This window comes from Chaetodon trifascialis, chromosome 19, assembly GCF_039877785.1.
Source record: "Chaetodon trifascialis isolate fChaTrf1 chromosome 19, fChaTrf1.hap1, whole genome shotgun sequence".
NCBI classification, from domain to species: domain Eukaryota; kingdom Metazoa; phylum Chordata; class Actinopteri; order Chaetodontiformes; family Chaetodontidae; genus Chaetodon; species Chaetodon trifascialis.
In genome coordinates, this window is record NC_092074.1 from 2,236,704 (window position 1) to 2,253,998 (window position 17,295).

Here is a 17,295-nt window from a genome sequence, read left to right on the forward strand (position 1 = left end):
TTCAGGCTCTTTTTCTCCTGATGGCTTAAACTTTCGCTGTTATCACATTGGTTCCCGCGTAGGCCAATCCGAATGGGGCTTTACGGTTTGAAGTCATTTCACACATAGCTCACCTAAGTCATATTTCTTAAATGTGTTGCAGTAGATTATATGCGTGTCCAAATCCTTATCATATTTCCATTTCACCAATATTACTGTACTGAAAGTTTTTGATGATTCTGTTGATTTTGTAGAAAATAGTCAGCATTTTGGAGAAGCTCTGGGCCAACATGGCTTCTTTCCCCAGCGACCTGTCTTCTGAGTCCAGAGAGAGGGACAAGTTCAAGGAGCAGGTGCAAGCCATGTTCAACAAACAGCCAGTCAGCTTCAGCAGGCTGGACAGGATCCTGAGCTGTGAGCTGGACCGCAGATCTGCAGTGTTACACAGCAGGAAGATGACTCTGCAGGTAGTGTTCCTTCACTTTCTTGATTGTTCCATGGTTTTGGTTTAGTTTATCACACCAGAACTACTACAGTAGGACATCTGTTAACCACTCGTGTCAAACCCATTTTAAGAGATTAAGATTAAGATTAAGATCCTTCCTTTATTAATCACCCACACAACACAACATACAAAACTATTGTTTTTCATGTTTGTTGGACAGGATGTAACTGAAATGAAATTTCTCCTCCGGGGGACCAATAAAGGCCTTCTGATTCTGATTCTGAGATATGCTATTCGGTGCACACAACAACATTACATGCACATGCCATGCTTCGTTGAAATTGCTTCCTCCGCATTTAACCCATCCTGGTCAGTCCTTCCTCCATGATCAGACCAGGAGCAGTGGGCTGCCAGCCGACGGCAGCGCCCAGGGACAGAGTTCCTTCTTGTCACTGTTGGTCAAGTGGTGATGTTCTTGCCTGTTTTTAGTGGGTTTTTTTTAATGGAGGATACCCCAGGGGTAACAAGATTATACTGACAGGTTACTACAATATAATGGACACCTGTCAAGCAATCAGAATCAAGATGTCTTTGGTCATGATGGTATAGCATTCAGTAAGTCATATTATTGATTTCCACCCATGCTCCTTTCCATGGGCAGCTTTAGCAGAGAGAAAGTGAATGAAAACTTTAACGGGATCCAGAAACCTGAAACCATCTTCATTCACTGTAATTATTTATTAGATTAGATTAGATTCAACTTTATTGCCATTGTCAGAGTGCAACACAGAGACAATGAAATGCAGTTTAGCATCTAACCAGAAGTGCAAATACAATAGTATCCCAAAAATATATAAATACATGTAAGTAGTGCAAGTGGCATGAAGAATAAACAGTATGAGGTGGGTGCAGGTAGTGCAAGTAATTTCTATGAAACCATAAAACATGTGTAACATGTAGTAAGTGGCAGTGCAGTAAAAGTAAAAAGTTGAAGTGAACAGATAAGGCATACAGTGTATATAAAGTATACAATATAAAGTGATATATGCAGTATGGCATATTATCACTTTATATTGCTTAGTGTAATATAAAGTGATATATGCGGTGTGGCATCACTTTATATTGCTTAGTGTAATATAAAGTGATATATGCAGTATGGCATCACTTTATATTGCTTAGTGTAATATTCATCTTGGTGTAGTCTCTTGAGGTGGAAGAGGGGATGGCAATGTCAATGGGAGGGTGGTGGAGGCTGTAGGGGGCCCATGAGGTGGTAGAGGGGTTGTCAGTGTCAATAGGAGGGTGGTGGGGGGCTGTAGGGGGGCCATGAAGACAGAGTTCAGCAGGGTAACAGCTCTGTGGGAGAAACTGTTCCTGTGCCTGCTGGTTTAAGGTTTATAAACCTTAAAGGTCAATTATGTATGTATTGAGTGGTATTTGCCTGTCTTTCTAATGTCATATTGTCCACCTGACTCCTTCAGGGTGTCATTGATGAACAGAATGGTCTCTTTGAAGAGTTGAAGCTGCTGGAGGCCCAGGCTGATGCTCAACTCAGAGAGGAGAGAAGCAAGAGTTTCACTCTGCTGCAGGCGCTGGAGGGAGCCCCTCTCGAGACCGAGCTCTCCTTGCTAAAGGACAACCAGCGCCTTGTTCTTCAGCTCCAGCAAACTGAAGAAAAAGTCAAAGTACGTCTGCCATATCTGCTTTATATGCACTTATGATCAAGTAGTATTGTGATAATTGCTGGTTGTTGAGATTTAGGATAGCGTAAAGCTGCCACCACCTTTGTAAACCCGGTCTGGTCCGGCGTCAGAGGCAAGAGAACATATACTCCAAAAGACAAGAATGTAGTACACAAACAGCCTTTATTAAGAGTACAAATTGATAAAAGCTACGAGACAACCTCACACGGGAATCACCATAAGAGTCACCAACAAGATAACTTGGCAGCCCCCCCAACCCTTAAACACACAACACTGCAAGTGAATTAAGATAACTTTGCTCGCCCTTTACAAAGATCACTGCACACAACACAGCGAAATAGCACTCTACACCCTTCTGTTAAAACACAATATCAGGATGCACAGCAACCAATATGGACTGCTACACTCCAAGCAATAGGGGGAGGCAGAGGGCTAACTGAGTCACAGATATGGCCTCTAAATGGGGCCCCAGCAGGGTGTCACATCTCTAAAACTATTATTTATGTAATAACAAATATTCAGTAACAAACTCCAAGACCACACAAAGTTAAGAATTGAAGATTAAACTTATCTCGCCAGTCTAGCGAGCCTGGCTAGGCTGGCGATGTTTCCATTACATAATTCAAATCCAAATCTCTCGAGAGACAGATTAAATAACTCAAGCAGATGACGGCGTATTTACTGTACTTCCCAAATTAAAAATAAGTGCCTTCTCTCACAGTTTGTTACTTACAATTATTGTGTGTATCAAAGCCTGATATATATTCTTTCTCTGTACCATAGAGCTCCATTATTGTCCAAAAACTATTAAAAACAACAATGAACCACACTGTTGCAGTGTGTGACGTGTCCCGTCATTACCATGAATACACACTGTTTATTTTCACTAAATTCCACACACACTGTCCTGAAACCTGTATGTGCAGATGCTGACAGATATTGTGCTGTTTTTCAGGCTCTGAGTGCACAAAATGAGCAGCTGGAGGATACTCAGGTGAGAGCCAGTGACGTGCTGTCCAACCACAAAAAGGCTACTCAGCTCCTGCAGACAGAGCTGCAAGACAGTCGTGCACAGGTGGAGGAGAGAGAGAATACAATCCAAACCCTCCGGAGCAAACTACAGGAGTCTGAGGTTTGTCTAAAGTTTTCACTTTAAGAGCTGCTTCTGTGACACTTGACAGAGCACATTCTGAGCATGCTTTGACATTGAATTTTGGTTCTTTGACATACACTTGGTGGCTTTAAAAAAAATAATTGTCTTTTTCTGGTTCAGAGAAAATCGTCACCCAGTGGTGTTGAGCTGGAAAAACTCCAGAATAAACTGTTCAAAATGGAGGTGGAGCTGACTTCCGCATCTGACAAACATCATCAAGAGTAAGAGCCCTTTGGATGCATCTGTTCTGTTTCTTCTTCTATTTTGTCTTTATTTTTTATTCTTTATCTTCATATAAATTGTGCCTCGTGGCTTGTTGTGATGTCATGATTTTTGTGGTTACCTTCTCTTTGGCCGTTTCAGAATGTGTTTGCAGATGGTGAAACAGGCTCGGTTATCACTTCATAAGCTGGCCTTCTCACCTCTTTCTCGCTGTTTGGAGAAAATACTTTATTCTATTTATCCAATGACTGACTGTTCTGACCAGAGATTTGCCCTTCTCAGGATCCAGAGGATGACCACACTGCTGAATGAAAAGGAAGTTTCCCTGAGGAAGCTGAAGGAAACCTTGAGGAAATCCCAGCAACAAGGAGAGGAGTCATGTAAGTCAGCAGTCTTTGTCTGTGTGTTGTTTTTATCTTGGGAAAATGGTAACACAGAGTTTAAGTTTTCTTTAGTGACTGTTTTATGAGATAATTGCTGATATAGAAGCAGGATCACAGCATGAAATGAAACCTCTGCATTAGACATATTCTTCTCCTATTTTAACTCTTTATTGTTATCCGCTTTTAGCTCACAAACCTCTTATAATCTATATATTTACTTTTTTGTAGGCCTACCTGTGGCACTACTCTGTAGCCTTTTATAGCACGTCTTTATTTTTGTCTGAAACAGGACTCCATGATGAATGCTAATGTCGCTGTGTCTTCTTGATGTGTACATTAACAGCTTCTTTCCTAACAAATTTGTCCTACATATAGTTGCACAGAACTCAAGTTTTGCCTTAAAAATAGCATTTGTGCTCTCAAATGAATCATTTCTACACAGAGATTAACAGATCATTATGTTGAACAGCAATGTTAACATTTTAACCTACCTTTAAGAGACGTGAAAGATGGCATAACATCGTGTTGGAGGCAAGCGTTCACCTAACTGTCAAAGCTGGCCAGCATTGTTGGAAGAACGTGCAATGTAGCCCCTCCAAACTATGAATTTGTGCACACAAGTTAAAAATGAGTTTACTCCTAACACCTGCCAAGCTGTTTATTGGAGCTCATGATAGACGGCTGTCACTTTATTTTGCTTTTTTCTTATTTACGGCCAGAACATTTAAGTTTGTGACCGATTTGAAGATGGGATTTACACTAATGTTTTCATGATGAATTCAGTCCTGCAGGGTGAAGACCTTCATGCCAGACTGACCAACCCCAGAGGTTTGGTGATCAAGAGCAGCATTGTGCTGGAAAAGACCAAACTGGAGGAGGAAATCAAACAGCTTCAACTGAAAATAAGTGAGCTGGAAAGGTAAGATGAACAGGTTCGAGGCTGGAACTGCTTGGACAGTTCATGTGCTTTTCACATCTTCTAGTCCAGCTCTGACATCTGTCCCCATGTCATATCAGCTTGGTGTCCAGTCAGCAGGCAGAGATTAGCAAGTGGAAGAGCAGAGCCATCAAGCTGAAGGGGAGGAGCACAGCTGAGGTGGAGAAGCCTTCATCACCTTGCACTCTGACCAAGAGGGCCCTTCCCATGAACTCAGACTCCTCCAGCACATTTAGTTCACCCAAAAAGCTTCTGGCTACTCCCAAGAAAGTCCTGGACTCTCCCAGGAAGGTTCTGGAGTCTCCAAAGTTCTCTCTGCTCGACTCGCCCAAATGCAGATTCTTTGATATGAGCGGAAGCTCGGAGCTGATGTCCAGAACCTGTCCCAAGCAGTTCTTTGATAACTCCAGCCTCGGAACCATTCCAGGTAAGCCACATCGCAAGTCCCCCTCCCTGTACTGTGTGTCTGGTCTTAACATCATAAAGACCTGAGCTGTTTGTTTTGCCAGAGGTTTTTCTTGTTCCTGATACACCAGATGAAGACGAGGGTAAGGGCTGTGAAATAATTTGTGTTTGGGTCATCACTAACAGGAGCATGAGGTGTTGGGTCTTCACCAGTCTTCCACCAGCCTGAAAACCTTAATCAGTATTAGGGCTGTGTGCACATATGTTTTTTGGTTTATGTACACTTGTGACAGAAACAGGATACTGTGCACCCCTACACACACACACACACACACACACACACACACACACACACACACACACACACACACACACAGACTCCTTCCCTTTTACTTTGATGGTGACTTTGAAGGATCAAATGATATTAAGCCCAAATGTTTGACCTTTCAATATTTGAGTTGGAATCAAACATTTTTTTAATAAAACTCCATCCATCCATCCATTCATTTTCTCCCGCTTCATCTGGGGCCGGGTCGCAGGGGGAGCAGTCTGAGCAGGGACGCCCAAACTTCCCTTTCCCCGGACACTTCCCCTAGCTCTTCCAGGGGGATCCTGAGGCGTTCCCAGGCCAACCAAGTGACATAGTCACTCCAGCGTGTCCTGGGTCTTCCCCAGGGCCTCCTTCCGGTGGGACATGCCTGGAACACCTCCCTAGGTAGGCATCCAGGGGGCATCCGATAAAGATGCCCGAGCCACCTCAGCTGACTCCTCTTGATGTGGAGGAGCAGTGATTCTTCTCTGAGCGCCAGAATTTCCTCGAGGCCGACCGGTAGTCCTCCTCAATGTCCTCCCCGAACTCCTCCCAGACCCAAGTTTTTGCTTCTACAACCGCCCGAGCTGCCGCACGCTTGGCCTGCTGGCACCTGTCAGCTGCCTCCGGAGTCCCATGAGCCAACCAGGCCCGATAGGACTCCTTCTTCAGCTTGACGGAATCCCTTACTTCTGGTGTCCACCACCAGGTTCGGGGGTTGCCACCACAACAGGCACTGCCGACTTTACGGCCACAGCTACGGACGGCTGCGTCAACAATGGAAGTGGAAAACATGGTCCATCTGGACTCAATGTCTCCAACCTCCCTCGGAATCTGGTCGAAACTCTCCTGGAGGTGGGAGTTGAAAACCTCCCTGACAGCGGGTTCCACCAGACGTTCCCAACAGACCCTCACGGTACGTTTGGGTCTGCCAAGTCTGTCCTGCTTCCTCCCCTGCCAGCAAATCCAACTCGCCACCAGGTGGTGATCAGTTGACAGCTCAGCCCCTCTCTTTACCCGAGTGTCCAAGACATTCCACCGAAGGTCAGATGATACGACTACAAAGTTGATCATTGACCTTCGGCCTAGAGTGTCCTGGTGCCACATGCACTGATGGACACCCCTATGCTTGAACATGGTGTTCGTTATGGACAAACTGTGACTAGCACAGAAATCTAATAACAGAACACCACTTGGGTTTAGATCAGGGAGGCCGTTCCTCCCAGTCACACCCCTCCAGGTATCACTGTCGCTACCTTCGTGAGCATTGAAGTCCCTCAGCAGAACAATGGAGTCCTCGGTTGGAGCACTTTCCAAGGACTCCAAGAAGGCCGGGTACTCTACGCTACTGTTCGGCCCATAGGCCGAAACAACAGTGAGAGACCTATCCCTGACCCAAAGGCGCAGGGAAGCGACCCTCTCACTCAGCGGGGAGAACTCCAACACATGGCGTCTGAGCTGGGGGGCTATAAGCAAGCCCACACCAGCTCGCTGCCTCTCACCGCGGGCAACTCTAGAGTAGAAGAGAGTCCAGCCTCTCTCAAGGAGTTGGGTTCCAGAGCCCAACTCTGTGTGTGGAGGTGAGCCCGACTATCTCTAGCCGGTACCACTCAACCTCCCACACTAGCTCAGCCCCCCCCCCCCCGCCCATGACTGCCATCCATATCGCATACCACCGGCCCCTTCTGATCCTTCCTGCGGGTGGTGGGCCTACGGGAAGGCAGGCCCACGTTGCTCCTTCGGGCTGTGCCCGGCCGGGTCCCGTGGGCAAAGACCCGGCCACCAGCCCCAACCCCAGGCCTGGCTCCAGGGTGGGGCCCCGGTGATGCCAATCCGGGCGACTTACGCTTCCTCGTTTTCTTTTTTTTTTTCATAAGGGGCTTTGGAACCTCTCTTAGTCTGACCTGTCACCTAGAACCTGTTTGCCTTGGGAGATCCTACCAGGGGCATTAAGCCCTGGACAACATAGCCTCTAGGATCATTTGGGTGCTCAAACTCCTCCACCACAATAAGGTGTCGGTTCAAGGAGGAGTTTAATAAAACCCTAATAATTTTATTAATGTCATAATGTTGACTTATTTTCTGATTATTACAAAGCGTAAGGCTTTTTGCTCATTTTTGTCATTCGTAACAATTCATATTTATTTGTTTCTCCAGGTGAAAATGGGCATCCATTAACTACTGCCCCTAATTTACATTAATGGCTTCTAAAATATCAGTCAAATTTCAGACACTATTCTTAGCATCATTAACATTTAACATCATACTACCGTGTTACTTTTTAGAGTATGTGCAGAAAGCGTCATAATGTGTCCTGTGATGCAGAATATTCTACATGTAATGTGTTGATTTGATATCAACATTATTGTTTGTCTATTAACTGATCATAAACATCAAACACACTGGTGGGTGACTGAAACACTTGATTATAATCTCTACTCTTTGTTTTGGCACTTGTGCAGTGGGGTTGGTTTAATTTCTCGAGAACTGCTTTGGCTTATCAGAGTCTGTCGTGTTGCAGATGCAGCTGTGGGAGCAGACAGAAAGGAGGAGTGGTGGCCTAAGTCTCCAAAGCAAGAGGATATGTGTAAAACGCAATGAAAGGTTCTTCACATGTTCTATTTTTAAATGACTTGTCAGTGTTTTATTGTCTCAGTAATAAAGTGTCTCTTGACCAAGGAATGGACTCTGTTGTATCGTTCACTTTTCATCTCAGTGACTTTGTTTCCATGAGTCAAATAAAAACTATAAATGGAGATGTCGATGGAGGAAGCACTTCCTGCATCTTAGTTTATTATACAGGGACTGACAGTGTACTGTTTCAGATTTATTTAACACTGTCCATGTGTTGATTTGTGAGTCTTGATTTTGTGTGTTGTTTTTTTTTAGTAATTCAGAATATTCAGCAATGATACTGTAATAATTTCTTTACTAAATAGACTATATACTGTACATGTTCAGAAAAAATATGTGGTGTCTGTTTATACTTCCAAAAGCCAATATGCTTTTTTTCAATATCTGCAAGTGTTCGTACAAGTCCAGCACTAAACTCCCTTTTCATACTGGGGCCTCCACAGAATTAGATGTCATCCCACCTGCAGCTTCCTGTTCAGCCTGAGAGGTTGAATTGACTTAGTGTCATACTTATCTTTTTCCAGAAGTCCTGCAAATGTGAAACTATACAGTGAAACTTCCTCTGAAGATATCTGAGCAGTTACAATGTGGATTGCCGACAACAAACTGGTGTTTTGAGAGTCTGCACATGCATTACTGGCCTGAGGCTGCTGGTAAATGCTGGAATGAATGATTAAAATCCTACTAGTTTGTGGATGTTAAAATATTGCAGTTTTCTGTGCTGTGGACTTCTCATCCAATCCTCATTCCCCCTCATATGAGGTAAACGTGAAATGGCCAAGTTTTCTGTCATCCTACAACTAATACAAGTTCACACCAGTCCAATTTTAGCAGTATTGAAATTTGTGTTTTGATATGTTATTTGGCTCCACAAGTCTGGCTTTAACACTGAAACTGTGTGCCACAAGTTTAACCCCTTCAGCACCTCACTGCATCTATCTTCCTTGTAATATTTAACTTCCAAGCCAAACAATAAACAATTTTGACAAAACACTACAGGGTTTTGGTGATGAGCAGTGTTCTCCTCCAAAATTAGCAAACTGGAAGAGAAAGCCACAGCATTATTTAAAACAGCTAGAAAGTAACATTAGACTTTGATTCATGGCATCACTCAGTCCCTCAAAGACAACTGATGGACACAGTCAGCAGTCTGTTTTTACAAGATTTGGTAACACTTCAATTAACAAATCCTAACACTTGGTTAAGTATATAATAAACATTTCCTTACTCCAAGTATCCATGTTTTTCCCATCATAGTAGCTCAGATGACACATTTCACACTTGCACTTTTCTGCAAACAACAATGAATTCAGTATTTATTCTCTTTGAAATGTACAATGAATAGCAGCTACAGGGATGTTTCAATCAGCAGTAGGCAAATTGTAATGCCTGAAATCAATGCTCCTAACATTTCAATTTTTGTTGGACTTCAGCAATTACTTGACTGGCATCAACTGCTGATAACAGGATGTCCAAATGAGCAAAGAAGAAAAAGACTTATACCAACAACCTGTTCTAAGCCCACATTCCTAAAAGTCTAATAGTCTACTACTGCTACTATTACAACTACTACTACAGTACAGCAGCATCATTTTTGTCATACTGCAAAGATCCAGATGGCTGTCTTTCTGATGGCCCAAAACTGTACTGTCAAAATCAAACATTAAACTTGAAATAAACTGACAGAGTATGCAGATTGAAGAAGTCCATTGTCCATACAAAGCCTGTTTTTCTTTTTCTATATGTTATTGGGTAATTCTAGGTCCTGGTCCTGTACCCAAAATAATCTTCTGTAATATCAGAAGAAAATACAGAACATTCTTATAAAAACAAATGAAGTGACTATTACTAAAATAGTCGAATACTCAAAACAAATAAACAAAATAACAGCAAAATAATGAGTAGTTCCTGGCCTGTGCCATTTTACAGAGTTTCAAATCGTGTCTGTCACTTTGAGACTTCCTTTTAAATAACGCTCATGAGCTTTTACTTTGAAGGACAGATCGGTTGAGTGCCTGTATTGATTTTAACTTTATTTGATCGGTGTGACCAATCAGAAAAGTCGTTCGAGGCGGCGTCTGTACGTACAACGTCATTGCTTTGAATGACTAATTACGTTGCGCGCGGGAGCTTTGGTTATCAAACAGTCGAGTTTGAGGGAAGTAAGAAGTCTGCGGGGAGGTAAAATCTGCAGCTATATCAGGAAAATTGTCGCTTGTGTAGCATATGAGTAGAATACATAGGAAGACATAATTAACTTGTATTGAACACTTAACTGTCTTCGATCTTGAACATTGTCGGCTGGCCTGCAGTTAACTAACGCTGACGTTACTTCCATGGCTGAAATCCTCAGAGCAGATGCGAAAACAGCGCTAATGCTAATAAGCTAACAGTTTAAGTGTGTGTGTGTGTGTGTGTGTGTGTGTGTGTGTGTGTGTGTGTGTGTGTGTGTGTGTGTGTGTGTGTGTGTGTGTGTGTGTGTGTACGTGTACACTTTGTAAATTGACAATAATGAACTAATGGTGTTGTCATACAGTAGTTAACCTAACTGTAACGGTACGGAAGGGAAGGTAACCAAGCAAATAAAGGCACTCGTCACTCAGGTGACATTCAGGTAGAAAATTTCGTTTAGAAAAAATACAGTATCACTCAGTTCTTCCATGACAGCTCTCCCGTTCACTGTCTTGACCTGTCACTGAGCCAAAGATGTCCTCTCTCTACCTCTGTTGATTAGGTTTTCATACTCACACAATGGCAATGGCGAGCGAGGCCCGGGTGCAGGCGGAGGTGGAGGAAGAGGAAAGCTTTGGGCCACAGCCTCTGTGCAGACTGGAGGTATGAATCCTGAGCGCAGTTTGTTCCTGATTAGAAACTCTGGATCATACTGCACCGAGGAGAAACGTTATCTCCCGTTTTCTGTTTGAGGACCATAAACTGCTTGATGGGGAAGTGGGTTGAGTCAACCTCTTCGCATTTGATTTCTTAAGCATCACTACAACATTCACCCCTTTATGTAAATGTGTTATTGATTTAACATTTAGTGCAGCTCTAAGCGTAATGACAGACAGATATATGACGGATACATGAAGCCAGCAGTGTTACAGGCTCCAGGTGTGAAACTTCAGGTGGTGCACATTGTGTAGTGTAGTGTGCAGTGAGCACAGGGGCTGCCCTGGTCTCACCCAACCTGAAATTTACCCACATTCCTTGGTTAAGGCCAAGAGCATGACAGATCCTAATATCCAATAACGTTTGCAGTTTTCTCTCTCCCATTGCTTTCATAATCTCTGCTATGGATGTCTCCACATGCAGCAATGTGGAATCAGTGTCAGTGACATCAAGAAGCTGGAGGATGCAGGTTTCCACACCATCGAGGCAGTGGCCTATGCACCCAAGAAGGAGCTGCTCAATATCAAGGGCATCAGTGAGGCCAAAGCTGACAAAATTCTGGTAAGAAATGGCTCATTCAGAGTGATTCATGATTTCTGACTGGACTGTCCTGATGCAGTCTTTAACCTTCCAGTTGTTCTTTTCTATTATCAATGAAAAGCACATATGTAGCTGTCATTTTTCCAAAACCACCCAGAAAAATCATTTTCTGATCTGATAAAAAGGCCGTGCAGTTGCAGAATCATGCTTCATGATCCAATGCTGAGTTCAAACTGTTCTCAAGGTTTACAGAGGTCACGCCATCATTTTGAAATTGTGCTGCGCGTTTCACCAAATGATTCTCTTTCTGTTCACTTTGTGTAAGGCCTTGACAAATCCACAACTGCTGCTGTGTGTTTGTGGAACACATGTGCAACAAGAAATATACAGATATTAAAACTAGATAGATTTCCACTCTGAAGTATTCAGTGTAACATGTTTTATCGGGAGTTTATGGATGAATGATCTGTGATGAACAGTTAGTGGTATGTTGACTGCCTCTCTGTCTTCAGGGTGGGAAGTTAGAATTTAACAATGCTTTCTGACATCAGGTAGTCAGTAGGTACAACATGAACAGGACGGATGTCTTCCTGAGATATGAGTTGACCTTACTGAAATACATTTCAGTAAGGTCAGTAAGGGAATATATTGAAAACCAGTTTAACCTCTTATTAGAGGCTGACCAATTCTGGAGTTTTGAGGCAGATATCAATGTTTGACAGACTTTAAAATCTGATAATGATACATCAACACATAACAAAGAAACACTTTGATAAGGAACCCTTCAGTTCAGTTAAGACAGAATTTGGAGCTACGCACATACTGGGCCTTGGTGCTCTCTGATGGACAAACTGTATTTCTGCGCTGATATGTTACTTATCAGCCGACACATACGCTACAATGATACGGATCTATCTGTGATCAAATCTGTTCATACGTCCACCCAACAAGTCTATCTGTTGAGCTCTGCTTCTTGTCCTTTGTTAGGTGTCTCTGTCAGGCCTGTAAAATGTACTGTATTTAGTAGTTCTTTAGCAAATGTTTTTTTTTTCCTTCCCTCAGACTGAGGCTGCTAAGCTTGTGCCCATGGGTTTCACAACAGCTACTGAGTTCCACCAGAGGAGAGCGGAGATCATCCAGGTCTCTACAGGCTCCAAAGAGCTTGACAAACTCCTGCAGGGTTTGTACACCTTGTTTATCAATCACAGTCACCCTGATTATTAGGAGTTAGTTATGTGGGAAAACACCATCCTCCACAGACTGGGCCAACCAGTGTTCATGGTTCCTGTTTTGAGATGGTTAATCATGATGGTCACATCTAAATACAAGTGATACAAATGATTGATATGAGCTCAATAATCACAGACAGGACAGACAATAAGCTTATTTCATTTAACCTGCGGTTTCTCCTGCAGGTGGGATTGAGACTGGCTCCATCACAGAGATGTTTGGAGAGTTTCGGACAGGGAAGACCCAGCTGTGCCACACACTCGCTGTCACCTGTCAGGTAGATGGTAGAGTCCAGGCAGGGGGAGCCTCAGGGGTGTCGGGAGAAGATGTAATATGTGATGTGATCCAGTTTAGACTGTCAATAAAATGCATTTTGCATCATAGATTGCATCTTGAATCAGTCTTAGTCTTAAGCACCAGTAACAATGTGGAAGAGATAGGAAAGAAAAGTACACTCAGCAATACACTTTCTGCTTATTCGTGAGTGTTGAAAATTGAGAAATGGCTTGTTCCTGCACTCAGTGGATTGCACTGTCCTCTCTGTCCTCTCTGTCCTCTCTGTCCCCTCTGTCCACAGCTGCCCATTGATCAGGGGGGTGGAGAGGGTAAAGCCATGTACATCGACACAGAAGGAACCTTCAGACCAGAGAGGCTCCTCGCTGTCGCTGAAAGGTGAGTCAGCACATTTCCACCCGAGCTCTCAACACTTCCTTTTAGCCCAGCATTGCTGCTCAACACACCTACATTCTGTACTGCTGTAACATGTTTTTGTTGTTGTGGGAAAATGTTTGCTTGAATTATATGAAAAAGAAAAAATGTTTACAGAGTTAAGGCATGTTGAAATTTGGGACATTGGAACAACCAGCCTTCTTGTATCAGTGGTTTCATTTATTGTCACACTGTCTGTGTGCATTGACTTATATACTGTAGAAGGATCACTTGAGATCATATTTGATGTGACCGCTCTCTGCTGTCAGGTACGGGCTGGTGGGCAGTGATGTTCTGGACAACGTGGCCTATGCCCGAGCCTTCAATACAGACCATCAGACCCAGCTGCTGTACCAAGCCTCTGCCATGATGGCTGAGTCCAGGTCAGTCAGCACAACATGTTTGTGTTCACAGAGTATTTATTTGTCCTTGACATACTGTTGTGTGTTACCACATATAAACTCTGTACTGCATCAAGAGTGTGCCAATGCTAGTCAGTGCTGTGTGTGATAAGTCCATGAGTCAATTAAAAGTTATTACCCTCGCTAGTCAGCACTAGAAATACCAGCTGGTTAAACTATATGTATATATGTATATATATGTTTAAATTATATTGTTTTGTTTTTGTTTTTTTTAACCAGGAAACTCTGTTGAAGTCCAACAGATTTCAATCTGTCTGGAGAAAATAACTCCTGAGTTAGATGTGAAAATATTCTGTCTCTACATACTGTTCTTCATCTCTCTCTCTCTCTCTCTCTCTCTCTCTCTCTCTCTCTCTCTCTCTCTCTCTCTCTCTCTCTCTCTCTCACGCTCCTCTCCTGTGAAATGAGAAAACCAGAGTTTGTGGTGATTTTTGGAACAGTGGAAAGACAGACCAAGAAGATTTTGGTTTGTTTTATTTTATATTGTTGAGTTTGAATGAGGGCTGCACGGTGGTGCAGCAGGTAGTGCGCGTGCTTCACAGCAAGAAGGTTGCAGGTTCGATTCCCGGGTCGGGCCTTTCTGTGTGAAGTTTGCATGTTCTTCCCGTTCATGAGTGAGTTCTCTCCGGGCACTCCGGCTTCCTCCCACAGGAGGAACATGCTCATTAGGTTGATTGGTGACTCTAAATTGCCCCTAGGTGTGAGTGAGTGTGAATGGTTGTGTGCATGTGTCCTGCGACCGGTCCAGGGTGTACCCCGCCTCTCGCCCATTGACAGCCGAGATAGGCTCCGGCCCCCCGCAACCCCGAAAGGGATAAGCGTAGAACATAGAAAAGCATAGAAAATGGATGGATGGATGGAGTTTGAATGAATTTGTTTTATGGTGATACAATCACTGTTTCTGTAAATGGAGTTTTGTGGCTTGGCAAGACAATTGATAGCTGACTTCAAATTAGGCTTAATGTTCACAGTTTCTCTTGACTTTTACTCTATATTCAATTCTCCAGCATTGCTCCAGTGTGTGGGTCTACAAAAGATGCTACTAGTTACATTAACTGCAAAAATTTAAAAGGCTAACTTGCAAAATGCATTATAGCAAGGATCCCTACAAAAAAAGACATTTTGTAAAGTGAAATCCTTTAAGTAGAAACAGCCACGATGTCACTCTCACCAAAGCCACCAGACTCCATTGATAGAAACAGTAATTTTATCATTGGAAAACACACTTCATTCAAACTCGACAGAAACAAAATAAGACTCACCTTAAACTGCTCCAGCTATCATCAGGAACTCTGGTTTGGTCAAAAAAAATAAACCTCATCGGGGGCAGACATCAGAGAAGCAGAGTGGGAAAACAGTGTGGAGCACTGGAATGTTTTCACATCTAACTTGGTCTAAACCAGTCAAAACATCAACCACTGCATCCCCAACTGAATACCTTCTGTAGCATTAGCCACTCCACGTTTCTGTGTATTCTTGTATCAGCATCGAATGACAACAGTTATTCATGATGACATTTCAGTATGAATATTTAAGATAATTGTCCAGGCCTTAGTGTGTATCCCTGCAGCTAACACACACTCTCCCTCTGTGTGTCAGGTATGCTCTGCTGATAGTGGACAGTGCAACAGCTCTGTACAGAACAGACTACTCAGGCAGAGGTGAGCTGTCGGCCAGACAGGGACACCTGGGACGCTTCCTCCGCATGCTGCTTCGGCTGGCAGACGAGGTATGCAGTGAACTGGGTGCACATCTGCTCTCAGAGGCCACTTTCAGTCTAAGACATCCTGATTCTCTTTTGGTATCAAGTGCTCCAACTGTAGTAGAACATAGCAGAAACTCCTCAGATCCTGTAATGTGAAGATCTATTCAAGTTTGTCCTTCAGTCCAGTCACTGTCGAATATAATGCATACTGAATTTAAAGCCCAGATACATGATGTCAACCCAGTGAGGTTCAAACTGACGTGTCTTTAACATGAGTATTATTGTCTGCCTCAATCTTATGTCTCAACAGTTTGGCGTTGCCGTGGTGATAACCAACCAGGTGGTAGCACAGGTGGATGGGGCTGCCATGTTTTCTGCAGATCCCAAGAAACCAATTGGAGGCAACATTCTGGCTCATGCCTCCACCACACGGTTAGTCATGCAATGTACTTTTAGTCACCCTTACAGCATTGTTGGATACTTAAATTGTGTCTTTTAATAGAGCTCAATAGCAGGGGAGAGGACAGTGGGTGGTACACTAAAAGCCAGATCAATCTCAGCACATCACAGCTGCTGAGGTGCTTTGGAGGTAACAGCTTGATGACGCCAGAGTTTCTTCATTCTAAGTTTGTTAAAACTGGTCTTGTCTTTGCAGTCTGTACCTCAGGAAAGGCAGAGGAGAGACGAGGATCTGTAAAATCTATGACTCGCCCTGCCTGCCAGAGGCTGAAGCCATGTTTGCCATAAACGCTGATGGAGTGGGCGATGCCAAGGACTGAGCTGGCAGAGAGGCAGGAAGCAGGCAGGTGGTGACGAATGTTACGGTTACACCTGCAGACTCATTCTTGGGTTAAGTGTTGTGTGTGCACGATCATAACCATACTATTGCCTTCACACAAAGCCTTAGACTGATGAGGTCAGGTTGTATGATTTTGCTTGATGGTGATTGAGTCAGTGTCAATAAGATGGTCCAGGTGGCAGATTTAGCCTTCTGGAGCTCATTGGTGCAACAGCAAGGTGGAACATTTAGTTTTCTGCAAACTGAGGGCTCATTCATACTGAAGCTCAGTGAACTCAAAGAGAAACAACTGTAACATAGTATCTCATAATTCCAAGACTTGTTGTACTACTATGAAATATGACTTCATAATTACATGATAGTTTTTTGTAATTAGGATTTTGCATCTCCACAATTACAAAAAAATCCTGAGGTCTTTGTCACGTAATAATGGGATCCATTCTTTATGACATAATCACCCGACAAAAGCCCTCTTTTTTTCTTTGTTGAATGCAATGTCCCTCTCTAGTTTCATGAGCAAGTGGGCAAAAGAAATGTATAGTAAGTACTTTAGTTTGTGATGTGTGTCTTCTAGAGTTTCTTTGAGTGGTGCCTTTTTTGGATGTGACAGTGAAATGGATTGTGAGAATGCTGTTATATTTTTATGTAACTTATCACATTTCTGGAGAGTTATGTTTTCATCTCTTGCCAGCAACACCACCACTATTTTGTCCCATTTTGGTTCACCTTTACCAAAACTTTCTGTATATAGGCTTCATAGCTAAATTAAATTTGTTTTACTATTAAACTGATTTGTCTCATTTGCTAACATTATCATCATGGAAGAATACA

General features: G+C 43.2%; 2 protein-coding genes across 3 annotated transcripts in view; both read left to right on the top strand.

The window, feature by feature from the left end:
* cenpe (centromere protein E) overlaps positions 1–8,154 on the top strand; it is a 34,547-nt gene extending 26,393 nt beyond the window's left edge. The window contains exons 50-57 of the mRNA XM_070987920.1: positions 234–446; positions 1,906–2,109; positions 3,083–3,259; positions 3,401–3,501; positions 3,785–3,882; positions 4,669–4,804; positions 4,903–5,249; positions 8,059–8,154. Of these exons, the coding sequence (XP_070844021.1) occupies positions 234–446; positions 1,906–2,109; positions 3,083–3,259; positions 3,401–3,501; positions 3,785–3,882; positions 4,669–4,804; positions 4,903–5,249; positions 8,059–8,138 (1,356 nt within the window). The 3' untranslated portion in view covers positions 8,139–8,154. The remainder of the gene's footprint in view (positions 1–233; positions 447–1,905; positions 2,110–3,082; positions 3,260–3,400; positions 3,502–3,784; positions 3,883–4,668; positions 4,805–4,902; positions 5,250–8,058) is intronic.
* Positions 8,155–10,318: 2,164 nt separating this feature from the next.
* Positions 10,319–17,247, top strand: rad51 (RAD51 recombinase). Of its 2 annotated transcripts, XM_070987919.1 has the most exons (10): positions 10,319–10,352; positions 10,906–11,006; positions 11,484–11,621; positions 12,663–12,780; positions 13,016–13,107; positions 13,408–13,502; positions 13,808–13,921; positions 15,560–15,689; positions 15,976–16,097; positions 16,321–17,247. In XM_070987919.1, exons 2-10 carry the CDS (start codon positions 10,923–10,925, stop codon positions 16,442–16,444), a joined length of 1,017 nt encoding a protein of 338 aa, XP_070844020.1. In that variant the 5' UTR covers positions 10,319–10,352; positions 10,906–10,922; the 3' UTR covers positions 16,445–17,247. The 2 variants fall into 2 exon arrangements, with proteins under 2 accessions (XP_070844020.1, XP_070844019.1); XM_070987918.1 differs by lacking the exon at positions 10,319–10,352 and having other exon boundaries at positions 10,910–11,006; positions 16,321–16,981.
* Positions 17,248–17,295: the final 48 nt, after the last annotated feature.

Coding starts and splice junctions, on each gene's coding strand:
- rad51 (XM_070987919.1), top strand. CDS start 10,923: ATGGCAATGGCGAGCGAGGCCCGGGTGCAGGCGGAGGTGGAGGAAGAG. Junction 11,622..12,662: donor CCAAAGCTGACAAAATTCTG/GTAAGAAATGGC, acceptor TCCTTCCCTCAG/ACTGAGGCTGCTAAGCTTGT. Junction 12,781..13,015: donor GCTTGACAAACTCCTGCAGG/GTTTGTACACCT, acceptor TTTCTCCTGCAG/GTGGGATTGAGACTGGCTCC.